General features: G+C 50.0%; 1 protein-coding gene across 7 annotated transcripts in view; it reads right to left on the reverse strand.

The window, feature by feature from the left end:
* lrsam1 (leucine rich repeat and sterile alpha motif containing 1) overlaps positions 1-27,399 on the reverse strand; it is a 140,830-nt gene that overhangs the window by 31,967 nt on the left and 81,464 nt on the right. For 3 of the 7 annotated variants that reach the window (XM_072488181.1, XM_072488180.1, XM_072488177.1), the window contains exons 10-12: positions 18,296-18,325; positions 13,092-13,214; positions 3,243-3,382 (exon numbers count right to left, since the gene is read on the reverse strand). In XM_072488181.1, the coding sequence (XP_072344282.1) occupies positions 3,243-3,382; positions 13,092-13,214; positions 18,296-18,325 (293 nt within the window). Of the gene's footprint in view, positions 1-3,242; positions 3,383-13,091; positions 13,215-16,566; positions 16,817-18,295; positions 18,326-22,420; positions 22,513-27,399 lie in introns of those variants that run through there. The other 4 variants (XM_072488184.1, XM_072488182.1, XM_072488183.1 and 1 more) reach the window with 4 other exon arrangements.

Here is a 27,399-nt window from a genome sequence, read left to right on the forward strand (position 1 = left end):
TTCAGTTCCTGGACCCCATGCTCTGGAACGCCCTCCCTAACCAATCCAAGCCTCCTGTTTTACGATGCTCCTTAATCCTAACCATTTGATCAAGCTTTTTGTTAGCGGATTTGTTCTTCTGTTGCACGGTACCAGAAGTGTTTACAGTGATACTGCTTTTGTTAAGCATCTTGGAATGTTTTACCACCCTAAATATGCTACATATATACACAAGTTGTTGTTGCTTTTGACACTTTAGCGTAGTTCTGAGGGAGTGCTGCACTGCTGGAGGAGAGATCATTTAGATGCGGTGTTAAACCTAGGGTCTGTCTACTCTCTTGGTCGGATGTAAAAGATCCCATCGCTGTATTCCAGGAAGAGCTGATGGATTTCTCCCTGCTGTCCTGGCCAATATTTTGAAAGCGAATGGCCTGGATCTCCAGACAGTAGCAATATCATTGGAATGCCTCTGTGCTCGCAAATTCTCCCAACTCGATGCCACTGCACATTTCTACCAGAGTCTTCCAAGCCCAGCTTTCAAAGCAAAGCGCAGTATAGCATCCATCAGGGAATGCCATCAGATGGGGTAGAGTCGGGAGGGGGATGAGGGGAGAGAAGCGACAGGACATATCCCCATTCTTACAGCTGCCATATGGTGAGTTTAAAGATCCAGTTTACACATTAATGAATGGTTCAATGAATGTGGAAATGGGTGAGGTGGGGGAATAGGTGAGTAGAATGGGGAAGTGGGTACAGGGATAGGTGGGCGAGTGGGTGAAGGGAGTAGTCGGGTTAGGGGGTAGTCTGCTTGGTTCGTTCAGGTCAGGTTGGGAGTGTGGTCAGGTTGGGTTGGGGCAAGTTGGGTAGTTGGGGGAGGGGGCTAGATGGGGGTTGGTCGGTGAGGGGGGGGGGCAGTCAGGTCGGCATATAGGATGGTAGTGTAGTCGGGTAGTCAGGATGAGGTGTTTTTTTGGGGGGGGGGGGGGGGGGGGGGGGGGGGGGGGGAGTTGTCAGTAATTTTGGTATCCAGGTTTTAGACTAGGACTTTTCTGTCTCACATTTCCTGGGTAACTTTCCAGGTGAGTACTGCGGAACTCAGAGTGGCAAGTTTCACAGAGGTGTCCCGGGGAGCAGGGGGACTGCCCATCAGAGTTTGCAGCTTCACGGGCAATTCCCACAGCGGTCTCTGTGTCACGACAACCACAAATTTCTGGTGCGTATTTTTGATCGATCGCATGTCTGGTTGCCATCTATTCAGAGGCCAGAAGATTTGGCCTACCATCTGGTTGTTGTGTGGGGGAGATTGCAATGCACCAATCTACAACGCAACATTGATATAATACTTGGAAAATTAGCTGTGATGTGCTTGGGTTGTCCTGAATTTGTGAAGGCACTATATAACTACACATTGTTCTGCTAGCATTGGATAACAGGTGTCGTAGATTGAAATCCTAGTAATGAATGGATTCCACCTAAATAGACTTGCAGAAGAAGCTCCCAAAATCAGTGCTGGAGCTTTGGTAACTTTCTGGTGAATCGATGTTGCGCTCCTTCTCAGAAAAGGTGCTGCGACCTGAACTTCAGATGTGGTCTAGCAAGGGCTTTGTATAATTGTAGCAAATTTTCCTCCACTTTAGGTTTCAGTCATAAAGGCTAACATCCCGATAGTCTCGGATTATTTTGCTTTTAACCTGACAACCAGATTTTAGCAATGTGTGAATAAACCATATCAGGGATTTTGAAGAGTGAAATTAGTTCAAGATAATCCTTTGTTTTTATAAATTTAGAGTACTCAATTATTTTTTTCCAAAAAAGGGGCAATTTAGTGTGGCCAATCCACCTAACCTGCACATCTTTGGGTTGTGGGGCTGAAACCCACGCAAACACGGGGAGAATGTGCAAACTCCACTTACTTACCTGGATAGTTATTCAGGAAATGTAGACGGTGATCCGGGCCGGCATTCGAACCCGGGTCCTCAGCACCGTAGTCCCAGTGCTAACCACTGCACCACGTGCCGCCCCAGTTCAAGATAATCTAACGAGCAGATTTAAATGTCACTGCACTAAAACAATACAATTTGACAGGCTCCGCTAAGCCTTCATGTTAGACAGCAAAATCACAAATGAACAGCCTGGGTTATTAACAAGAGAGCTCTTTATCAATTTCACATCTAGCCTATAAACCTCAGCTCCGACCAGAACCGCTGATCAGCCCTGGATTCAAATAAATTGCACACTTTGAGATACCCGATTCCTGATGGACTGCCTCTCACAATCTGAATGTTGGGCTATGTACTCTCAATAACCCACAGGCTATAGGCTGGAGCAAGCCCAGCTCTAATGACAGGTACTGAGTGATTCCCTGAGTCAGTGCTCACTTGTAAAGGTGCAGATGATGACCCCTGCTTCAGTCGTGTCAATCTGAGTTCTGAACCAAATGCTCGTGGGTTCAAGTCCGAATCCAGAAGCCCTAACCACAGCAACCTGACATAATTAAAGTTCCCAAGGTGTTCCACAGCAAAATTTGACACAGGCATAAAATATGAGGGCAGATGACAAAAACGTTTGGTCAGAGATGCAGGTTTTTAAAAGGAGCATGGTGAAGAAGATAGAGAGGCGTAGAGACTTAGGGAGGGAATTCCAGAGCTTAGAGCCCAGGCAGCTGAAGCAATGCTGAGCTGATTAAAATCACGGAAGCTTGCAGTGAAAGTGGGCACTTCAGAACAGCACCGAGGGAGTGCTACAAATGTCAGCTACAATTTCAGTTCAGACGTTTAAACTCTCAGCTGGATGTAAAAAATCTCACGGTACTCTTGCAAAGAAAAGAAGCACCAAAGACAATGAAGTGGTGGGGAAAGAAAGGATTAAAATGAATATTACATTATTTTCAAAACCTCTTGACAACTGGTCAGGTCCATTGGCATATGAAACCAGAGGGAGAACTCAAATTGGGGATGGTACTCACATCGAGAACAACCAAACTTATAATGTGATTTCTCGCTTCCACTAGCTAATGGATAACTTGCTATTTTCTGTCACACTTTTAAATTTGACTTTTCCAGGAAGAAAGTGTTCACCCGTTGACCAGCCACCCACCAACAAATAGCCTCACTCATGCTAACATCTCTAATGTTCGATTTTCTTTTAAGAGTCAAGATGTGCTGTCTTAGCCTGAATGACACACACAAGTGCACCCTGGGTCATTGTGTCAAAGTCTGGCTTGAACCCCCCCCCCCCCCCCAACCACCACTCCTTCCCCTCACCTCTCACTATCCTCCAGAAGATTGTGGATGAGGTTCGTGGCTCCACGCTCTCCTTGTTTCAGCTCCTCCTGCAGCCGCAGACGCTCCACCTCCAGGTAGCGCTGCTGGTCTCGTAGACCCTGATCCAGCTTCCCCTGCTCCTGTGGAACACGAGACGAGAGTCAGGCACAGGAAAACAAGACAAAGAAAATCGCAGCACAGGAAGAGCAAGTCGGTATTTGTATTTCCGAAAGTAAACGTGATGATGCGTGGTGAGCAAAAGCCAAGCAGAGTCACGAAAATCAGGAGTAAAATCCCAGCAAATGGCAGCGAGGGGTCGAGGAATAAAGTTATTCCAACTAATGGGCCAGAATCAGGTTTGCTCCGACACCAGAATCTTCACCAGAATCACACAATCCTCAATCCACGGCGTCAATATTAAGCAACAACATCGGGCGGTACGACCCACCCTGCTCCGGGTCCTTATCCTTCTTCAAAATCAAGTAAATGGATGGCTGTGATGATGTGGGGGACCGACTCCCCGCCCTCATTATACATCCTTACGAGCAGCAGCTCTAGCTCTGCTCCAAACCGCTTGTAAAACTCCACTGGAAACCCGTCCGACCCCGGGGCCATCCCTGCCTGCATCGCCCCAACGCCGTCCATCACCTCCCTCATCCCGACCAGGGCCCCCAATCCCTTCAGCCTCTCCTCCTCCACCCTAGGAAACGCCAAGCCATCCAGAAAGGGTTTCATCCCCTCCTCCCCAGGAGGGGGATCCAATTCATGCAAGCCTTCTGCAAAAGGTCTCAAATATCCCATTAACCCCCTCTGGGTCCACCACCACCTTGCCCCTCCCATCCCTCACCCTACCAATCTCCCTCCCGCCACCTGCTTCCTCATCGGGTGGGCCTGCATCTGACTTGCCTTTTCCCCATACTCGTACACTGCCCCTCTGGCCCTCCGCAGCTGCCCCAACACCTTACCCGTGGACACAAGCCCAAACTCCATCTGGAGCTTGAACAAATCCTCCTCTAGCATCACTGAGTATTTTCGAACCACCCAGAATCTCACCTACCAGCCTTGTCCTCCCCTCACATTCCACATTTCCCTATGCGCCCGGATCAAAATAAATTAGCCCCTCATTACCACCTTAAGTGCCTCCCACAGCGTGGAGGCCGTGACCTCCCCCGTGTCATTCAGCTCCACATAGCCCCGGATGAGAGTCCTCACCCTCTCACACATCCCCTCATCTGCCAACAACCCCACAGCCGACCTCCATTGTGGCCGTTGGGCCTTTCCCTGTGCCAGTGAGGCGCATGGTTCGAAACCACGATCAGCGAATACTCCGAGTCAGCCACTGCTGCCAGCAGCGCCTTGTCCATCGCAAAGAAATCAATCCGGGAGTACACCCGGAATACATGCGCAAAGTACGAAAACTCCTTCGCCCTCGGCCTCCCAAACCTCCATGTGTCCTCTCTCTCCGCCCCCCCCCCCCCCCACCACGATCCATAAACCCCCTCAGCTCCCAAGCCGCCGCCGACACCTCAGGACTCAATTGGTCCAACGTCGGATCCAGAACCATGTTAAAATCGCCGCCTATTATCAGTTGGTGCTTGCCCAGGTCCGGGATCCTCCCTAACACTCAAAGCCCACATCGTTCCAATTCAGGGCATAAACCTTCACCAGGTCTACTGGCATCCCCTCCAGCTGACCATTACATACCTACCCCCTGGATTGACCACAATGCTCCCCACCTCAAAAATCACTTTCTTATTCGCCTGCACCGCCACCCCATGGGATCCATATCCAACCCCGAACAGAACATCTGCCTCACCCATCCCTTCTTCAGCCTTGTCTGGTCTCCCACCTTCAGGAGGGACTTTTCACAATATACATTAATGATCTGGAAGAAGGTACTGAACGCGCTGTTGCTAAGTTTGCAGGTGATACAAACATCTGTAGAGGGACAGGTAGTACTGAGGAAGCAAGGGGGCTGCAGGAGGACTTGAACAGGCTAGGAGAGTGGGCACTGAAGTGGCAGATGGAATACAATGTGGAGAAATGTGAGGTAATGCACTTTGGAAGGAGGAATTTAGGCATAGACTTTTTTCTAAATGGGGAAATGCTTAGGAAATTAGAAGCACAAAGGGGCTTCGGAGTCCTTGTTCACGATTCTCTTAAGGTTAATGTGCAGGTTCAGTCGGCATTTAGGAAGGCAAATGCAATGCTAGCATTCATGCCAAGAGGGCTAGAATGCAAGACCAAGGATGTACTTCTGAGGCTGTATACGGCTCTGGTCAGACCCCATTTGAGTATTGTGAACAGTTTTGGGCCCCATATTTAAGAAAATATTTCATAGAATTTACAGTGCAGGAGGCCAATCGGCCCATTGATTCTGCACCGGCCCTTGCAAAGAGCACCATACTCAAGCCCACGCCTCCACCCTATCTCTGTAACCCAGTAACCCCACTTAACCTTTTTGGACACTAAGGGCAATTTAGCATGGCCAATCCACCTAACCCGCACATCTTTGGACAGTGGGAGGAAACCAGAGCACCCGGAGGAAACCCACGTGTGCTGGCCTTAGAAAGGTCCAGAGGAGGTTCACAAGAATGATACCTGGAATGAAGAGCTTGTCGTATGAAGAACTGTTGAGGACTTTAGGTCTGTACCCGTTGGAGTTTAGAAGGATGAGGGGGGATCTTATTGAAACTTAAAGGATACTGCGACGCCTGGATAGAGTGGACGTGGAGAGGATGTTTCCACTTGTAGGAAAAACTCGAAGCAGAGGACACCATCTCAGACTAAAGGGACGATCCTTTAAAACAGAGATGAGGAGGAAGTTCTTCAGCCAGAGGGTGGTGAATCTGTGGAACTCTTCGCCGCAGAAGGCTATGGAGGCCAAATCACGGAGTATTTTTAAGATATAGAGAGATAGAGATAGAGAGAGAGAGAGAGAGAGAGAGAGGGAGAGGGAGAGGGAGAGGGAGAGGGAGAGGGAGAGGGAGAGGGAGAGGGAGAGGGAGGGAGAGAGAGAGAGAGAGAGAGGGCAGCACTGTGGCGCAGCAGGTTAGTGCTGTTGCCTCACGACGCCGAGGTCCCAGGTTCGATCCCGGCTCTGGGTCACTTTCCGTGTGGAGTTTACACATTCTGCCCATGTTTGCGTGGGTTTCACCCCCGCAACCCAAAAGATGTGTAGGCTAGGTGGATTGGCCACGCTAAATTGCCCCTTAATTGGAAAAAATGAATTGGGTACTCAATTTTTAAAAATAAAAATAAAAAAATAAGATAGAGATAGATAGGTTCTTGATTAATAAGGGGATCAGAGGTTATGGGGAGAAGGCTGGAGAATGGGGGAATGAGAAAACTATCAGTCATGATTGAATGGTGGAGCAGACTCGATGGGCTGAGTGGCCTAATTCTGCTTCCATGTCTTATGGTCTAAAAACAAACTTCCGCCGTCAAACTTTCCAAGTGCATGAAAACATGTGACCGCTCGCATGTTCCACGTAACCAGCCTGGTTGTGAGGGCTCTCTGCCCCCCATGCCCCTGCCGTTCAGCCATACTCCTTGTTAAGCCATCCCCCCCCCTTCCCCCCTCCTCCCCCCTCCCCCACCTGGCCCGTGTCACGGACCCTTCCAGGCCTGCCCCAAGATGTCCGCCACCATCCCTTCCCAACTGCACCCGATCTGTGACAGCAACCCTCCCCCCACCCCACACACAAACAAAGAACCAATCCCCTCCCCTCCCTGTGTGGAGTTTGCACTTTCTCCCCGTATCTGTGTGGGTTTCCTCCGGGTGCTCTGGTTTCTTTCCACAGTCCGGTTTCCTTCCACAGTCCAAAGATGTGCAGGTTAGATGGATTGGCCATGCTAAATTGCACCTTAGTATCCAAAAGGTTAGATGGGGCTACTGGGTTATGGGGATGGGGTGGAGGCATGCTCTGTCCAAGGGCCGGTGCAGACTCAATGGGCCGAATAGCCTCCTTCTGCATTGTAAAGGCAGCACAGTAGCACAAGTGGATAGCACTGTGGCTTCACAGCGCCAGGGTCCCAGGTTAGATTCCCCGCTGGGTCACTGTCTGTGCGGAGTCTGCACGTTCTCCCAGTGTCTGCATGGGTTTCCTCCGGGTTCCTCCCACAGTCCAAAGGCGTGCAGGTTAGATGGATTGGCCATGATAAATTGCCCTTAGTAAACAAAAAGGTTAGGAGGGGTTATTGGGTAACGGGGATAGGGTGGAAGTGAGGGTTCAAGTGGGTCGGTGCAGACTCGATGGGCCAAATGGCCTCCTTTATGTTCTATGTAAATTCCATAATTCTACAATTCCCCCACAATCCCTTCACTTCCTCCTGACAATTCCTTCACTTCCGTTAACTAGCCCACCCAGCTAGCATAGTGGCCCCCACTCGAGGCTTCTGGCTACCCCTCACCCTCCCAACTCACCCCCCAACCCTCCCAATGACCAGCAAAGAAAAACAAAAGGCACACTCACCATCACCGCTCCCCCATCTTACCCTGTCACAAACCACACACCCCATGTGCCCCACACTATACAGAGAACAAACTCCTCTCCAAAGATCAATGTCCTCAAATTCCTCCCAGTCCATGGCCCCTCATGAAGTAAAATTATTTATTTTGATGTGTCACTCACAAAGCAGGTGGGGTACAAAACCCAAAACTTCACCCCTTCTTGTATCTGATTATACCCAACCCTCCGCTTGGCCAGCTCCGTATCCAAGTCCTGGTAGATTCGCAACTCACTCCACTCCCAAGTACACGTCTTAATCTGCCTCGCCCACCTCAATATCTTCTCCTAATCCAAGAACCAAATGCACCCTCACCACCACTGCTTCGGTTGCTCCTCCACCAGCGGCCTCCTCCTCAGCGCCTGATTCACCTCGAGCGGCCGGTCAAAAGCCCCCCCCGCCCATCAGCTTCTCCAACTTGCTCGCCACATACTTGGAGGCTTCCGCTTCAACGCCTTCGGGCATCCCCACAATCCACAGATTCTGCCTCCTGGAGCGATTCTCCATGTTCTCCAACCTCTCCCTCAACCTCATCTGGCTGCTCAACACCATCCCCATCTCCAGCAAGGTCAACCGATCCTCATGCTCGACCACCAACTCCTGCACCTTCTGGATCGCCAGGCCCTGAGCCTTCTGCCTCTGCTCTACCCACTCAATCGCCACCCTAAGCGGCTCCACCACCGTGGCCAAATCCTCGGAGGCCTCCTTCCTCTGCTGCTGAAATTTGCGGTTGAGGAATGAACTGCTCCGCCAACCACCAGGTGGGCAGCGCTGCCCCCTTGCTCTCCGCCATCTTCTCCTGTGTCACACTACGAAAACTTTCTTGCTCCAGTTGCTCTCTTTTCCTCGGGGCAATCCTGGTCCGGTGAGCCATGCACTAGTCCCACCAGAGGAGTATTACAATCCCTGGACACTAAAGCACCTTTTGCTCTCAGACACCACACAATTCGGGTGGGGATGGACCGAAAAAATACATTTCAAGCGGGAGCCACCAAATGTACGAGCACTCACTCCATGCCCTCCACCAGAAGTGTCCATGACATGTTCTGAGAGTATCTAGTGTGATGAATGTAGGGATTTCAGATATATTGTATTATTTTCTATGTTCTATATGTATTTGGTGCAGTGAGGGTTAAAATCCTGGGTTAGTGGGTGTTATGACTGTTTTTAAAAATCCTGACTTGCAAGACAGCTTGCCTATTTTGGAGCCAGAGGTGCAATGAAAGCATCATAAAAAGTTTAGGCGAATGGACTTTTGTTTAGTCAATTAGAGACATTGGGCGAGATTCTCCACTCCCGCGCCGGTTGGGAGAATCGCCTGGGCCGCCAAAATTTCCCGGGACGCCGGTCCGACGCCATCCCGCGATTCTCCCAAGTGGCGGGAACGGCCCCGTCGCGTTCCGCGGGCCAGAGAATCGCCGGAGACACCCAAAATGGCGATTCTCCGGCACCCCCGCTATTCTCAGGCCCGGATGGGCTGAGCAGCCAGGCCAAAATGGCGGTTTCCCCCCGGCGCCGTCCGCACCTGGTCGCTGCCGTCGGGAACAGCGCGGGAACGCTGGGGGGCGGGGGGGGAAATCCTGCACCGGGGGTACCTCAAATGTGGGATGACCCGCGATCGGCGTCCACCGATCGTCAAGCCGTCCTCTCTGGTGGAGGACCTCCTTCCTTCCGCGGCCCGCAAGATCCGTCCGCCATCTTCTTGCGGGGCGGACTCGGAGAGGACAGCAACTACGCATGCGCGGGTGACGGCAGTTATGCAGCGCCGGCAGCGTCATGTATGCGGTGCCGCCTTTACGCGGCAACAAGGCCTGGCGCGTGTAGATGACGCGGCCCCGATCCTAGCCCATTATCGGGCCCTGAATCGGTCGGGATAGGGGCCGTTCACGACGGCGTGGGCACTTCGGCGCGGGAGTGGAGAATCCCACCCGTTGTGCTCAGTTAGTAAGAATATGTAGATAATGGGAGGAGTCACGGGTTGAAGCAGTCAGGTGTTGAGTTTCAGAGTTTTAGTTTTTGTGATTGGAAGATAAATTGAGAAGTTTCTGAAGAAATGCAGCCAGGAATTCTGTATTGTTCTGACAGGGTTCAGGTCTATCTTTTCAAACAGGCTCAAAAGACATCTCTGCACAGCAAGTATTCCTGAGTGCTAACAGTATTTTAAAGTGGATTGGGATCTGAGTTTGAGTGGGAATAAAGATAGCAGTTAAGGGTTGTTGTGTCATTGTATTGATTAGCATTGTTTAAGGGGTAATTGTAATATATTTCTCGTGTGTGATGTTAAAGATATGTTAATACTGTGTTAGTACTAAACTTTGTTTTAATATACCAAATGTCTATTTTGCGTGAAATCACTCCTGGAGCGAGGTATCCTTTCCTCAGTCTTAGAAAATTAAAATAAAATATTGGGGTTTCTGTCCAGTATCCTAGCAGCTGTAGGGCTCTGGTCTGGGATTGTAATAAAATGGTTACGTTTCTTGTCTTTCCAACAAACACTTAGCCATCTGCTCCTGTGAGGTCTAGATATTATTTTATTTGTGCGATGTGGCTGGGTCAGCATTTTTGCACATCCCCATTTGCCTTTGAATTGAGGGGCTTGCGAGGCCATTTCAGAGGGCATTTAAAAATCAACTACATTCTTGTGGATCTGGAGTCAGATTTCCTTTCCCAAGAGACACTTTCATTGTGTGATCTCCTTTCATTGTGTGATCTCCTTTCATTGTGTGATCTATTCGAGCCGCTGCCTCTGTTTTTCATTTTGCTGTCTTTTGGGATGACTACTGTGTAAGATCTCTCTTTCACTCACCTGGTCAGATGCTCTTTCTCCAGTATATGGCCATTTTGTAACACCCGATTCACTCTCGGACCCGTTATTAGAACTCGGACTTTCTTACTTTCCACCACTTTGCCAGTCGGTGGACTAAATTTGCTGATGACACCAAGATTGGTGGAGTCGTGGATGAGGTGGAGGGCTGTTGTAGGCTGCAAAGAGACATTGATAGAATGCAGAGCTGGGCCGAAAAATGGCAGATGGAGTTTAACCCTGATAAGTGCAAGGTGATTCATTTTGGTAGAAAAAATTTGAATGCGGATTACAGGGTCAATGGCAGGGTTTTGAGGAATGTGGAGGAACACGTGAAGAAGGCCTATAGTGTGTTAGCGTTTATTAACAGTGGGCTTGAGTTTAAGAGCCGCAGGGTTATGCTGCAACTGTACATGACCCTGGTGAGACCACATTTGGAGTATTGTGTGCAGTTCTGGTCACCTCACTATAGAAAGGATGTGGAAGCATTGGAAAGGGTGCAAAGGAGATTTACCAGGATGCTGTCTGGTTTGGAGGGTAGGTCTTATGAGGAAAGGTCTTTGGAGCAGAGGGGGATGAGAGGCGACTTAATAGAGGTTTATAAGATGATGAGGGGGATAGATAGAGTGGACGTTCAGAGACTACTTCCTCGGGTGGATGAAGCTGTTACAAGGGGGCATAACTATAAGGTTCAGGGTGGGAGATATAGGAACGATGTCCGAGGTAGGTTCTTTACTTAGAGAGTGGTTAGGGTGTGGAATGGACTGCCTGCTGTGATAGTGGAGTCGGGCACTTTAGGAACTTTCAAGAGGTTATTGGATAGGCACATGGAGTACACCAGAATGACGGAGTGGGATAGCTTGATCTTGGTTTCGCACAAGGCTCGGCACAACATCGAGGGCCAAAGGGCCTGTTCTGTACTGTTCTATTAGTGAACCAGATGGAGGGTTTTCTACGACAATCGACAATGGTTTCATGATCATGAGGCTTTGAATTCCAGGATTTAAATAAATTGAATTCAAATTGCAGCATCTGCCATGGGATTTGAACCCGGGTCCCCAGGGTGTCTGGATTGCCAGTGCAGTGATAATATCATTGTGCCACCGCCTCCACTGCCACGGCCTGATGCTGCCTAGGGAAGCTGGTTAAGTGCTCCACATCAGAAGGGACAAAGGCTGTGACAAAGTACAAACAACTATTCATGACATACCAGTGTCCCCCAGTTGGTTATGTTGGTCAGCTGGCACTGACTCGAGAACGAAAGAAAAGCCTATCTATAAAAGTTTGAAGTGGACAATACATTTCTAAGCAGTACATCAAATCCAAAAGCGACTGAGCTCAAAGACCAACAGCTCCAACTGTACACATCCCATAAGACATAGGAGCAGAATTAGGTCACTCGGCCCATCGAGTCTGCTCCGCCATTCAATCATGGCTGATATTTGCTGATCCCCATTCTCCTGCCTTCTCCCCATAACCCCTGATCATTAATCAAGAACATGCCTTCTTCCTAATTTATTTTTTCCAAGAACAATTAGACACTAGAATAGCCTCCCACAAACTTTAATCTCCATGCTCCCAAAGGACTCGCTTAAGGAAAGTTTGTCGAACCTTTTAAATTAATGCAGCCATCGACTGCACTCATTGCGCACTTCCTGTGAAAATTCTCAGTGGAGTAAAATTCCACAAGTTACTAAGAAAAATAAGTAACACTCCGTAATTAGCCCTCCAGCATCAGTGAATCATTGCTGATTTTCCACTGTCCTGACCAACAATCCTCCCTCAGTTGACTTGTATAAATACAACACTCATCGTATTTGTAATTTTGGGGCATTGGTGGTCTTGAATTAAATGAATTTTCTGACGTAGCAAGTCACCTTCAGCTCAAGATATAATTGTGCAGGAGGGTCAGTAACCAGGGGGAACCGGTTTAAGATTATTGGCTAAAGGAGCAGAAGGGGGTTGACGAGAAATTTTTCCAGAGCGTGTTAAAGGATGGTGAAAACAGAGTCGATAGCGAGTTTCCAAAGGGAGCCAGATAAATAGTGAAGTGATAAATGCAGGGCTAGGGGAAAGAACGGGACTGGGATTAATTGGGTAGTTCTTTCAAAGAGTTGACGCAGGTACGGTGGACCAAAGAGCCTCTTTCATGCTGTAATTTTCTGTGACATTTTGCCCCAAAGATACGTTAAAACATTTTTCAATTTGTCACAGCCAAATTAAAGTCTGTTATCTGGACGGCACAGGCAACAATGCGAGATGTCAGCAACAACTCTTTAAGACGTTGACAGGTTACAGACTGCCATGAGGGGAGGCAGGGAGTCACAAAGAGATGCACAAAATCGTTCAGAAACAGGTGGGATTTGTACATCCCTGTACACTAAGAGGCAGGGGTAACTCTAGCTGAGCCAGACCAGGGAATATCCGATCTGTCCCGAGAACAGAAATGCAACAACTGACCCAATCCAGCACCAGTCCTTAGGAGCCTGCATGAGTATATATTAACACAAGCAGTGATCCATTATCCCCCTGGTTACCTGCTTCACTGACATCAGGACTTGCTCCTTTTGACTGTTGTTCCGCATGAGGAGCTGTGTCCTCTCTCGTTGCTCGTCATTCAGCCGCCTCTCAAAATCCAGCTTCTCCTGCTGCTTCTGTTCCTGAGAAGAGGAGACACAGTGGGGTGAGGCACTGTACCACAATTCTATGTCGGAGGTCCCTGGGCATGTGGCACCCACAGCAGTATAAACACCGCGTCACAATCATAAAATTTACAGCTCAGAAGGCCATTCGGCCCATCGGGTCTGTAGAGCACCCTACTTAAGGCCACAGCTCCACCCTATACCCGTTAACTCCACCTAACCTTTTTGGACACTATGGGCAATTTGGCATGGCCAATCCACCTAACCTGCACATCTTTGGACTGTGGGAGGAAACCGGAGCACCCGGAGGAAACCCACGCAGACATGGGGGAACGTGCAGACTCTGCACAGGCAGTAACCCAAGCCGGGAATCAAACCCGGGGGACTATGCTGTGAAGCACCACTGTGCTACAGGACACCTGGTTGGGTTAGGTATAATGTGGAGATAACTCGTACCCAGCCGGGTTCTCCACTGCCTGAGCTGTACAAACCAGGAAGGGTCTGGGCTCAGTCTGGATTCATCTGGAGCACTGGATTAGGGTGGTAGAAATAGCCGCTGCTAACAGCGGAAAGGAGGAGGAGGGCGAGGGACCATGGAAGAATGGAAAGAAAAACATCAGCCGGATCTCCTGCCGTGTCCTATTGCTTTCCAGTAACCCCCAATACAAAGCACACGTGTGTAAAGATCAAGTGACCGGTAATTCTCTCCATCAATCCATCATGATTAGCTCAACCCCAATTGTTGAGATTCAAACACTCGGGAAAGGTATGGAAGTGTGATTGGTATTTGTGGAACAGCTCCAGAGAGGACTGCTTCGAGGCAGACTCCAGAGTTGATCTTCTCCTTCAGAAAAGCCAAGACCACAGGAAGCAAATCAGTCCTCAGAGGGGAGAATTATTCAAACAACACAGCTTGTGTCAGAACCTTCTATAAATAAACCCCGGAGAAAACAACACTTACAGACCACAGATCATCCTGTTGGGCAATTCTTCTAACCCAGGCACCACTGACTAGTTGTGGCATCATAGTGACTGCATGTTTGATCGAGTGGGACTGGGTGTGACCATGACAGTGTAACAGCCACTGTATGATATACATCCCATAAACTGGGCACCCCCCACCCTCTGTTTCACTAACGCATTTCTACTAAAGTGAAAGACAGTGATCTTTAAAGTCTGACTGAAACAAGATGTATTTCAACAAAATGTGAAATAGTGAAAGAAAAGCAGTCAGCGAATCAGAGCAAGAACCAGGCTGGCCATTCGAGGAATGGTGGGGGAAATATTTCCAGCTTTCTTATTCAAGTTAATAGTTTTTTTTCCAGTTTTCAGTAATTCTTTTTTAAAAAAAATATTTCTTTATTCTCCTCATTTATCACATTTTCTTCCAAATTTACACCCACCATGAACAATAATCAGTAATAAACAATAATCAGTAACAAAGATGTCAATCCCCATATCGATAACAACAAACCCATCCTCCCACCAAACCCCAAACATTAGCCCGCATGTTCACATAAACAAATAACAAAAAGGAATCAGGAATCACCCATAGTCACCATTAACACACACCGCCACCCCCCCCCTCCCACCCCCAACTAATGTTCGATGTTATCCAGTTCTTGAAAGTGCATGATGAATAACGCCCATGAATTGTAGAACCCCTCCATCCTTCCCCTCAGTTCAAACTTAACCTTCTCAATAATTCCAACAAGTCCCCCCGCCACACCAGGGCACAGGGTGGAGAGGCTGCCCTCCAACCCATCAGGATCTGCCTTTGGGCGATCAACGAGGCGAAGGCTACAACATCTGCCTCCGCACCCGTTTCCAACCCTGGCTGGTCCAACACCCTAAATATGGCCACCCGGGGACCCGGGTCCAGTTTCACGTGCACCACTTTAGAAATTACCCTAAAAACCTCCTTCCAGTAATCCTCTAGCTTTGGACAGGACCAAAACATATGAACGTGTTTAGAGCCCCCCCCCCCCCCCCCCAACATTCACACACATCTTCTACTCTTTCAAAGAATCGGCTCATCCTTTCCCTCATGAGGCGTGCTCTGTATACCACCTTCAGCTGTATCAGCCCCAACCTCGCGCACGAGGTGGAGGCATTCAATCTCCGGAGCACCTACAGCAGAACGCCTCCTCCGTATCCTCTCCCAACTCTTCCTCCCACTTTGCTTTGATCCCTTCCAATGGTGCCTTCTCCTCTTCCAAAATAGCTCCAGAAACCGCTGACACTACCCCCTTCTCCAGTCCCCCTGTCGTCAGCACCTCCTCCAGCAATGTGGAGGCCGGCTCCTCCGGGAAGTTCTGTAACTCCTTTCTGGCAAAATCTCGAACCTGCATGTATCTAAACATTTCCCCCTGCTCCAGCCCATATTTCGCTTCCAGCTCCCTCAACCCTGCAAACCGACCCCTAAGAAACAAATCTTTCAGTGTCTTAATCCCCTTCTCCTCCCATTTCCGAAAATTTCCATCCGACCTCCCTGGCTCAAATCGGTGTTTCACCCCGAATCGGCATTTCCCTTGACCCTGCCCCCAACCCGAAGTGTTGCCGAAACTGCCTCCAAATTTTCAATGAAGCTACTATTACCGGACTCCCTGAGTACTTCCCCGGGGCTATCGGGAGCGGCGCTGTTGCTAGTGCTTTCAATCCTGACCCCCTGCACAAACTCTCCTCCATTCTGACCCACTGAGAATCCACCCCTCTGACCCAGCTACGCACCTTCTCCACATTCGCCGCCCAGTAGTAATACATCAGGTTCGGAAGACCCAAACTCCCTGACTGCCTTTCCCTCTGTAGTAGCACCTTTCTAACTCTGGCAACCTTCCCTCACCATATGAACGACGTAATCATTCCCTCAATCTCTCTGAAAAAAGCCTTTGGCAGGAAAATCGGCAGGCATTGAAAAATAAACAAAAATCGCAGCAACACGTTCATTTTAACCGCCTGTACCCGACCCACCAGTGACAGAGGGAGACCATCCCACCTTGCCAGATCAGCTTTCACTCTCCCCACCAAACTAGAAATGTTGTATCTGCGGAGCAACCCCCCCCCCCCGCACTCCCGGGCAACCTGCACCCCCAGGTACCTAAAGCGAGTCCCTGCCCTACGGAATGGCAGCCCCCCCACCTCTGGCCGAGACACCACAAAATACTCACTCTTGTCGAGATTTAGTTTGTATCCCGAGAAACACCCAAACACTCGAAGCAGCTCCAATATTCCCCCTATCGACACACTCGGTTCCGACACGTATAACAGCAAGTCATCGGCATTCAAGGGCACCCTATGCTCTATTTCCCCCCGGCACTATTCCTTTCCATACTTCACTGTCCACCACCAACTTCCCTGCCCCATCCTTCACCTGCGCAATTTCCCATGCCGCTGCTTCCCTCTGGAGCTGACCTATCTCCATGTTCGTAAACTGCACCCCTTGCTCGTCTTAGTCAAGTTAATAGTTAGCAGGAAATTACAATCACACAAGTGCTGATCATGTGTGCCTGCTGAGAGGTAACCTTTCGCCAAAACGTCTTCATTTAATCTTTTACTTGTGGATAAATTGCCAAGGCCTTAATGGAGAACACAACCGCTCGTTGCCAGATTAAATACATGTTTCAGGAATGGCTTCATGGGCTAAGAAATAATCAGTGAGTCAGAGGGGGTTGGGAGAGAGAGAGAGAGAGAGGGAAAGGAGAGAGTGAGAGAGGGAGAGAGAGAGAGAGAGAGAGAGAGAGAGCAAGCGAGTGTGCGAGTGTGAGAGAGAGAGAGAGAGAGAGAGAGAGAGAGAGAACGAGAGAGATCACATTTTGATGACGTGATTTGTTCCAGTCCCCATATTGAATGCCTGGCACCAAACCAATTGGTTTTGTCACATAAAGGCCAGCTTAACAATCTAATGAGCAACAATATAGGCAATGCTATACTCAATGTTACAATATGCAACACCAAGTGGGAAGATTTTAATATATTCAAACTCTGCCCAATGAGGTGAGAATGGGAAAGGATTTTGTAAAAATTAATTTACTGATGTGGGCGTCACTGGCTAGCATTCATTGCCCATCCCGAATTGCCCTCGAGAAGGTGGTGGTGAGCTGCCTTCTTGAACCGCTGAGGTCCCTTCAGGTGTAGGTCCACCCACTGTGTTGTTAGGGAGGGAATTCTGTAGTACAGCTGGGATTTTCCAGTCCCACCCACTGCTAGGATCTTCCAGTTTCGCTGAAGTCCAAAGGATTTCTTGCTGGCCCAGAGCATCCATGCGACAGGTCCGGAAAATCCCAGCATGTGCAGCATGGTAGCACAAGTGGCTAGCACTGTGGCTTCACAGCGCCAGGATCCCAGGTTCGATTCCCTGCTGGGTCACTGTCTGTGCGGAGTCTGCACGTTCTCCCCGTGTCTGCGTGGGTTTCCTCCGGGTGCTCCAGTTTCCTCCCACAGTCCAAAGACGTACAGGTTAGGTCGATTGGCCATGATAAATTTCCCCTTAGTGTCCAAAAAAAGGTTAGGAGGGGTTATTGGGTTACGGGGATTGGGTAGAAATGAAGGCTTAAAGTGGGTCGGTGCAGACTCGATGGGCCGAATGGCCTCCTTCTGCACTGTATGTTCTATGTTCATAGGAAATGGATTTAGGTAATGGGAATGCCATTCAGCACATATGAATGGGAAATGATTTAACCTAATGGAATTCTGTGTAGCGGGATGAAGCTGGGAAAGGGCTGTGCCCAATGGAATACTGCACCATGGGTGAAACTGGCAGAGGGTTGGAACAACCGGAATTCAATGCAATGGGCTGGAATGGGAGAGGGTTGGTGGATTGAGTCGTCAAGTTGTTTATGCCACAGAAGGAAGCTATGAGGCCTATCGTGTCCATGCTGGCTGAGTGAAGCAATCCAGTCAGCCCCATTATGCTGCTCTATCCTCGTTACCCTGCAATTGTCGTTTGCTCAAATATCCAGCCATTGTCATTTTGAAATGAGTTACAGGTGTTGGTTTCAATATTGGAACCAAGTTTGGACAATTAGCTCGAGTCCTGTGATTCATTGCAAAATAATATTCAAACCAACCACATAAAGTAGAAGCTGTGTGCCCTTTCTCACCTTCCTCTTTTCGTAGTCCATGAATTTGCTCTGTAACGAAAGAAAAACTCTTGTAAGTACAGCACCTGCAAGAAGACTTCCGGTGATGGCGGGCGGGAGGCGGCCGCACAATGGAGGGCTCCCGTTCGGGAACGGCATTTTTGGGGCTTTAAGCCCGGTCCCAGGGTCCACGGAGGCGGCAGAAGCAGGGAGAAGGCACGGAGGAGGCACAGTGAAGACACAGGAGGGGAAAAAAAAAAACAAAGAAAAATGTCGAGGGTGAGCAAGAAAACGGCCGGAAAAAAAAACAGCTGAAGGTCCGTCGGGGAGTGGAAAGGTCATCGCGGGGTCACCAAGGAAAATGGAGGCGCATCAGGGGAGGCCACATTGCTTACGGCTGAAGAAATAACTAAGGTGATGGCTGCGGAATTTGAAAAGCAGTTGGCGCAGATTGCGAAATGCATGGAGACGGTGAGGAAGGAGATGAGTGAGGTTTTGAGTGTGTTGGTGGAGGAGGCGGTTTCCCCGGTGAGGACGGAGGTGGCGAGCGCAGTGGCGGAGGTGCGAGAGCAAGGGGAGGCGCTGAAGGAAGTGGAGGAGACGTTATTGCAGCACGGTGATCAACTTGCCTCAATGGGGAAGGAGATGCGGAAGGTGATGGACACAAACAAGGATCTGCGAGGAAAAATGGAAGACCTGGAAAACAGATCCAGGCGACAGAATTTGAGGATTGTGGGGCTGCCCGAAGGAGTGTAAGGACCGAAGCCGACTGAGTATTTTGCCGCGATGCTGGCAAAACTATTGGGGGAGGGGGAGGATCCCTCCCGATAAGAACTGGATCGGGCTCATCGGTCGTGGAGGCCTGTACCAAAGGCGAGTGAGCCGCCAAGGGCAGTGACTCTGTGCTTCCGTAGGTACAGTGTGAAGGAGAAGGTCCTGAGCTGGGCCAACCAGAAGCGGGTGGTGCAGTGGGCTGGAGCTGGTATACGTGTATACCAGGACTTTACGGTGGAGCTGGCAAGGAGGCGGGCTGCCTTCAACCGGGTGAAGAGGGCACTGTACATTAGCAAGGTGCGGTGCGGCATTGTATATCCAGCGAAGCTGAGGGTGACTTACAAGCTCAGGGACTTTTATTTTGGAACGGTGGAAGCGGCGGAGGAGTTTGCGAAAGCAGAAGGACTGTGGCAGAACTGACAAATTGAGGAATGGCCATGTGCCGATGTAACCTCATGACTGTATTTTCTTCTTTATTGTATCACTGCGCGTGGGTGTGGAGATTAAAGGAGCCAATGTGGTATATATTTGGACAAGGGAAGGGACGGGACTTTCACTCGAAATGAGGGCTCTTTGGGGTGTAGGTGGATATGCGGGGTTTGTGTGCTAAAAGGGGATCTTTGGGCTTTCCTAGGGCCGGGCAAGTGGGAAAGGGACCCGGGCGGGGGCCTCCACGCTGGCCGGTTTAAGCCGGCCAGTGAAAGGGAGTGAGGTGGGGGGAGGGGCTGCGGCCATCGGAGCCTGGCAGAACAGGGTCCGAGTGGTCTAGCCGGGGTGGAAAGTTGGGGGGAAGGAACCGAGGTTGGGAGGAGGAGTTTTACAAGAGGCAGTGGACGGGAGGAGCTGGAGACCTGGGGGGGGTGGGGGGGGGGGGGGGGGGAGCTGTGTAAGATTAAGGGTGACTACGGGTAATCCCTGATTCCTTTTTGTCATTTGTTTATGTAAACATGCGGGTTGAGGTTTGGGGGTTGGTGGGTAGATGGGATCGTTGTTATTATGGGGACTGACATATCTTGCTGATTATTGTTTATTGTTGATGGATGTAAATGTGGGAGAAAGTGTGAAAAAGGAGAATACATTTAAAAAAAAAAAAGTACAGCACCTGCACACAGTCACTTCAAGCATTTTCCTCTGGTGCAGGCATTGCCCACCTCACCTCCACTCAGCTGACTGGGAGAATGCCTTGGTCGAGTGGGCAGTATCGTGGAGAGCAGATCAATCCTTTTTGGTGGGGTTGGGGGGTGTTGGAGAATGGCAGATGGGTAAAGGCTTCCACAATACCAGTCAATCCCACAGCAACGTGAAGAGTGGCCGCTGGCTGATTCACACACCTGCTTTCAATGAGAAGAACAGAGTGTGGCATCAGGATGCTGAGGTCCACCTACTGTCTCTTCACAATGAAGAACAAATGCTCGTTAACACCTTGCAATAGATGCACATTGCAGGTAAGAATAATACCAGAGAGGGAGTGACTTTTGATATGTGGAATTCCTTAGAAAGCGAAATACAGAAGCAAAGCAGATGCTGAATGTCAAATCTCTGACACCGACTCCTATCACCCCCTGGCCAATGCCGCTGAAAATTAAGATCCCCAAACACAACTGCCCTGATAGATCCATTGCTTCAGTCTGGTCCAGTTCCATTGATCGCTTTCTAACTCAACTCTATTTTTTCTCCCTCTTGTTCCCACCGACATGAACCAGCATGACTCTCAGCTACACCTGTCTTTTTGTGGGACACCTGCCCTCCTACCTCATCTTTTTCTGGTACATTGATGACTGTATCGGTGCCATCCCCAGGTGTTCATCTCTTGCCCTCCCCCTCCCAGGCATCCATAAATGTCAGGTAATGACCATCTCCAACAAGAGAGAATCTAACCATTACCCGTTGACATTCAATGGCATTACCATCACTGAATTCCCCACTACCAACATCCTGGGGTTACTGTACTGTGGCTATAAAAAGTCAGAGGATAGGAATTCCTATGGGCACGGAGAAGTCGTCTGACCGTCTGGAGTGGCCATACGTATTTGAGGAGCTGGGGCAGTTTGGGCAGGGGTTGTCAACAGGGTGAGATTTTGCATAGGGCACCTAAGGTGAGTGCGCGGACCAATAACATCAATTTGAGTATTTTGGGTTGCACCGGGGGACAAGGCGGAGGTGCCCACTCTCCCCTTTGCCCTAGCGATTGAAGCGTTGGCAAAAGCACTTAGGGCTTTGAGGGGGTGGCAGGAGAGCAGAGTCAGGTTAGCACTGTAGCCGACGGCATTGTGGACCTGGGTTCAAATCCCGGCCCTGGGTCAGTGTGTGGAGTTTGCACATTCTCCCAGTGTCTGCATGGGTTTAACCACCATAACACAAAGATGTGTAGGTTAGATGGATTGGCCACGCTAAATTGCCCCTTAATTGGAAAAAATAATAATTGGGTACTCTGAATTTATTTTAAAAAAATAAAAAGGAGAGCAGAATCTCTTAATTGGCTGATGACCTCTGGTTATATATTGTAAACCTGATGGAAAGTTGTGACAGGGGAGGAGTATAAGGAGGTTGCCATTTTGGTTGGTAGGGGCGAGCTTTCATTATCTTGAGATACATGTGGCTCAGAGCTGGTCCCAGCTGCACAAGTTGAATCTGTCAAAGCTGCTGGAAGGAATGAAGGACGACTCTAGGTGTTGCCTTTGTCATTGTCTGTAAGGATCCAGGCGGTAAAGAGGACTGTGTTGCTGAAGCTTTTGTTCGTGTTTCAGAATCTCCTGATTGTCATGCCCAAGTCTTTTTTTAGTCGGGTGAATAATATGATACTGGGGTTCTAGGGTTTGTGTGGGCGAGGGGAGGGGGGGCAAGTCCCTGTGGCCGCTGATGTGTGGCAACCACAGGTTTGTTCCAACTGGGCTGGATGCGAGGTTTCAGGGATGGGGGCGGTTGTAAATAGAGTATTTTCGGCAGGAGCTGGAGGGGGTATACTTGCTGCCAAAGGTGAATGGGTTCAGGTACCTGCAGATGAAAGGTTTCTTGAGGAAGGAGTTGGGTTTGTTCCCGCAGATGTCCCCTCCAGCTGGATGAGCTGCTGTCCGAGGATGAGATAGGTGAGGGCAAGATGTCAGATATATATGGGGAGTTGAAGAGGAGGGAGGGCACCCTGGTGGAGGAGGTCCAGCGCGAGCGGGAGGAAGAGTCGGGAGGGGCGATGCAAGCTGGGGTGTGGAGTGAGACTCTGCGGAGCATAAACATGTCTTCGTCGTGTGCAAGACCGTGTCTCATACAGTTTAAGGTGGTGCAAAGGGCTCATATGACCGGGTCTAGGATGAGCCGTTTTTTTCCAGGGGTGGAAGATAGGTGTGGGCGGTGCGCAGGGACACCGGTAGCCTTTACCTCCCTGACAGCCTTGAGGCAGATCTTGCTGTGCTGGCGGGACTCGGAGCCTCCGAAAGTGGGGGCATGGGTGAGCGACTTGGCAGAGTTCCTCCACCTAGAAAAAAAATCAAGTTTGCCATAAGAGGGGTTGGAGCAGGATATTCATTGACTTCTTTAAGGGGCATTAACCGGGGGGGGGGGGGGGGGTTCTTTGTGTTTTCTTGGGGCTTTGGGGGGGGGGGGAGGGCTGGGTGTAAAACGAGAGGGTGGAGGGGGTCGTACGGTTTACTGTTGCTGTTTGCTCGTTTCTGTTCTGTATATATTTGAAAATAACTGCAACAAAATATTTTCCAAAAAACAAAAACAAATGCTGTCCTAGACAACAACATCCCTAGAACAAATTTTTTAAAAATGGGGGACCGTTTTGCGGAACACCTCTGATTAGTTGGCGAGCATCACTCCAAACATCCGTCACCCATCATTGAAGTTCTCCACCTTGCTCCCACTCTGACTTCCTGTCCTTGGCCTCCTTTGGCCATCCAACAAAGCTCAATGCTGGAACAGCACCTCATCTTTGGATTAGGTACTTCCAGCGTTAGCATTTGAGTTTTAACAATTTCAGACCATAAACTCTGCCCCTATTTTGTTTATTTTTTCTTTGCATCTTTTGGATGATGTTTCTAGTCACACCACTTCCGGACACAACTTTGGTCTCTTTGCTTGCTCGTTACCCATTGTCCCTTTTGTCTTGCACCACGATACCGGTTACCATTTAACCGCTCTCCTCAGACGTGCCAGGCTTGCTGGGCATTTTCTGTTTCTATTTTGTTTTTCCAGCATTTGATTAGGTGCAGTGCAGAAACCGGCCATTTGGCCAACTGCTCGAGATTGTTCCTCAGGCAATTCTTTCTTGGCCATTTGTCACCTATTTTATGGCAAACACGCCACATATAGTGAGACTAGAGAAGCAGGACCTGTTCTCCTTACGGTGAGACTTAAAAGAGGTGTTTAATATTATGAAGGGTATTGAGAGTAAATTAAAACAACTATTTCCAGTGGCAGAATATCAGATAATTGTCTTTAAAAAATCTGTAAGGAAAAGGAGGAGAATGTTTTTAGTACAGCGAGTCCTGATGATCTGGAGTGCACTTGCCAGTGAAGCAGATTCAACAGCAACCTTCAAAAAGGGAATTGAATAAATACTTGAAAAGGAGAAGTTTGCAGGACCAACCGATAAAAAGAAAAAGAGACGAGTGGTGACACCCACAGGGTATGGGAAAGAGAGCGACACCCACAGGGTATGGGAAAGAGCGACACCCACAGGGTATTGGAGAGTGACACCCACAGGGTATGGGAAAGAGAGTGACACCCACAGGGTATGGGAAAGAGAGTGACACCCACAGGGTATGGGAAAGAGAGTGACACCCACAGGGTATGGGAAAGAGAGTGACACCCACAGGGTATGGGAAAGAGAGCGACACCCACAGGGTATGGGAAAGAGAGCGACACCCACAGGGTATGGGAAAGAGAGCGACACCCACAGGGTATGGGAAAGAGAGTGACACCCACAGGGTATGGGAAAGAGAGCGACACCCACAGGGTATGGGAAAGAGAGTGACACCCACAGGGTATGGGAAAGAGAGTGACACCCACAGAGTATGGGAAAGAGAGTGACACCCACAGAGTATGGGAAAGAGAGCGACACCCACAGGGTATGGGAAAGAGAGTGACACCCACAGGGTATGGGAAAGAGAGTGACACCCACAGGGTATGGGAAAGAGTGACACCCACAGGGTATGGGAAAGAGAGCGACACCCACAGGGTATGGGAAAGAGAGCGACACCCACAGGGTATGGGAAAGAGAGTGACACCCACAGGGTATGGGAAAGAGAGCGACACCCACAGGGTATGGGAGAGCAACACCCACAGGGTATGGGAAAGAGAGTGACACCCACAGCGTATGGGAAAGAGAGCGACACCCACAGGGTATGGGAAAGAGAGTGACACCTACAGGGTATGGGAAAGAGAGCGACACCCACAGGGTATTGGAGAGTGACACCCACAGGGTATGGGAGAGCGACACCCACAGGGTATGGGAGAGAGAGTGACACCCACAGGGTATGGGAAAGAGAGCGACACCCACAGGGTATGGGAAAGAGAGCGACACCCACAGGGTATGGGAAAGAGAGCGACACCCACAGGGTATGGGAAAGAGAGTGACACCCACAGGGTATGGGAAAGAGGGCGACACCCACAGGGTATGGGAAAGAGAGTGACACCTACAGGGTATGGGAAAGAGAGCGACACCCACAGGGTATGGGAGAGCGACACCCACAGGGTATGGGAAAGAGAGTGACACCCACAGGGTATGGGAAAGAGAGCGACACCCACAGGGTATGGGAAAGAGAGTGACACCCACAGGGTATGGGAAAGAGAGCGACACCCACAGGGTATTGGAGAGTGACACCCACAGGGTATGGGAGAGCGACACCCACAGGGTATGGGAGAGAGAGTGACACCCACAGGGTATGGGAAAGAGAGCGACACCCACAGGGTATGGGAAAGAGAGCGATACCCACAGGGTATGGGAAAGAGAGCGACACCCACAGGGTATGGGAAAGAGAGCGACACCCACAGGGTATGGGAAAGAGAGCGACACCCACAGGGTATGGGAAAGAGAGCGACACCCACAGGGTATGAGAGAAATAAAAAGAGTGGCACTCACAGGAGTCCCGGGTTTGTATCCCACGAGGGCAGATGGCGAAATCTGAATTCAATAAATATCTGGAATTAAAAGTCTAATGATGACCACAAAACCAGTGCCGATTGTCATAAAAATCCATCTGGACGGGACTTCCCGTGGTGGCTATGAAGGTGTATGTCGTACATTTGGTGGAACCCGCTCAGGTCGGACGTTTGGACCTATTTCCCAGATTTTATAACGGACTTGACTTGAAAAATCGATGACAGAGGCAATTGGATTCCCACATCGGTGCATGGAGAGGAGGACGAGAAGTGCTCGCAAAGGCAGAAACAGATGGACAGAGAAGGCTTGGGCTGAAGCTGCAGCGGGAGGAAGCATAGCGGAGGACCGTACCTCTGGCTTGTCGACCCAGTGGTCAACGGAGCAGCTGATGCAAATTAACCAGAAGTGCTTTGCCAAGCAGAAGCGGGAATGCTTGGACCCGATTAAAGAGTCAATTGAGTGGCTGGAGCTTAGATTGGATGCCCAAGATCGGGCGATCCAGAAAGTAGAGAAGGCGCTGGCTGACCAGGAGGAACATCAAACTGCGGTGGAGTTGGAGGTGGGGTTGCTGCGAGACCAGCAGAAAAGGCTCCTGGAAAAGGTGGAGGACCTAGAGAATAGGTCCCGCCAGCAGAAAGAGATTCGTTGGGCTCCCAGAGAGGTCCGAAGGAGCGGACACTGGGGCATACATAGTGGACATGTTCGAGAAGCTGCTGGGGGACGGGGCATTCTCCCGGCCCTTGGAGGTGGACAGGGCTCACAGAACGCTCGCGAGGAAGCCACGAATGGGAGACCCCCGAGGGCAATGGTGGTGAGATTCCACAGGTATTTGGATAAGGAGCGTATTTTACAGTGGGCCAAGCAGACACAGAGTTGTAAATGGGAGAACAGTATCCTGCGGATCTGTCAGGACCAGAATGCGGAGGTGGCCAGGAGAAGAGCGGGGTTTAACCAGATCAGATCGACCCTTCTTAAGAAAAGGTGAAATTCGGACTGCTGCATCCGGCCCGTCTCTGGGTCACGTACGAGGAGCAACATTTTTATTTTGAGTCGCCTGAGGAAGCGCTAGACTTCGCGAAAAGAACTGGTGGCAGACTGAGAATTTTTGAACTTTGCTGCAACGTTCGTGTTTTAAAACGTTTCTCATTTTTCGTTTTGTGGACGCTATTTGTAAAGCCTTCTGCATTGATTTGGGGCCAGTTGCAGAGCTGAGGGAGTTAAAGTTTACATTTGCACTGTTGGGGGATGGAGGTGTGTTTGGTTAGATGTTGAAACTCTTGCTTGATCTTTTCTTTGTTTAGCGTTTTTTTTTCTGTCGGGCAATTGTGTTGGGATGGTTTGTCATTTGAATATGTGTGTATGAGCGGGGGGGACGGGGGACGGACAATAGGGGGGACGACAATAGGTGGGAGAACAATAGGTGGGAGAATGTCTGGCGCCAGGGGTGGGGGCCACCAAGCTAGCTGAGCGGGCTAGCTCACGGAAGCGTAGTGGGGGTGAGCAGATGATAGGCTTATCAAAGGGGTCGATTTACATTGTGCTGTTACTGAGGAGGGGGGGGGGGGAAGAGAAGACGGTTCTGCTGACGAGGGAGGGGGTTCTGCTGACGAGGGAGGGGCTGTTACTGAGGGACAGAGAGGAGGTCGGGGGCGGAGGCTGCCTGGGGGCGGGCCAGTGGAGGTGCAGGGTTGGAGACTGGTCTAAGAAAAGTTGTGGCTGATCGGCGAAGGGGGGGTGGGGGGGGGGGGGGGGAGAGGAGCTGTGTAAGATTAAGGGTGACTACGGGTAATCCCTGATTCCTTTTTGTCATTTGTTTATGTAAACATGCGGGTTGAGGTTTGGGGGTTGGTGGGTAGATGGGATCGTTGTTATTATGGGGACTGACATATCTTGCTGATTATTGTTTATTGTTGATGGGGGGGGGGGGGGGCGATGAGCTCCCCAACTCGGCTGATCACCTGGGCTGTACGAGGGCTCAATGGGCCTGTCAAGGGGGCTGAAGGCGGACATGGTAATGCTTCAGGAGACGCACCTTAGAGTAGCTGACCAGATTAGATTAAGGAAAGGTTGGGTTGGACAGGTCTGTCACTCGGGACTGGACTCGAAGACTGGAGGGGTCGTTTGAGGCGGGAAGAATAGTTTCGGATGTGGGAGGCCGGTACATTATAGTCAGTGGGAAATTGGAGGGGGTGCAGGTGGTACTAGTAAATGTGTATGCGCCAAATTGAGACAATGTGGAGTTTATAACGAG

The sequence above is a fragment of the Scyliorhinus torazame genome, chromosome 22 (assembly GCF_047496885.1).
Source record: "Scyliorhinus torazame isolate Kashiwa2021f chromosome 22, sScyTor2.1, whole genome shotgun sequence".
Classification (NCBI taxonomy): Eukaryota; Metazoa; Chordata; class Chondrichthyes; order Carcharhiniformes; family Scyliorhinidae; genus Scyliorhinus; species Scyliorhinus torazame.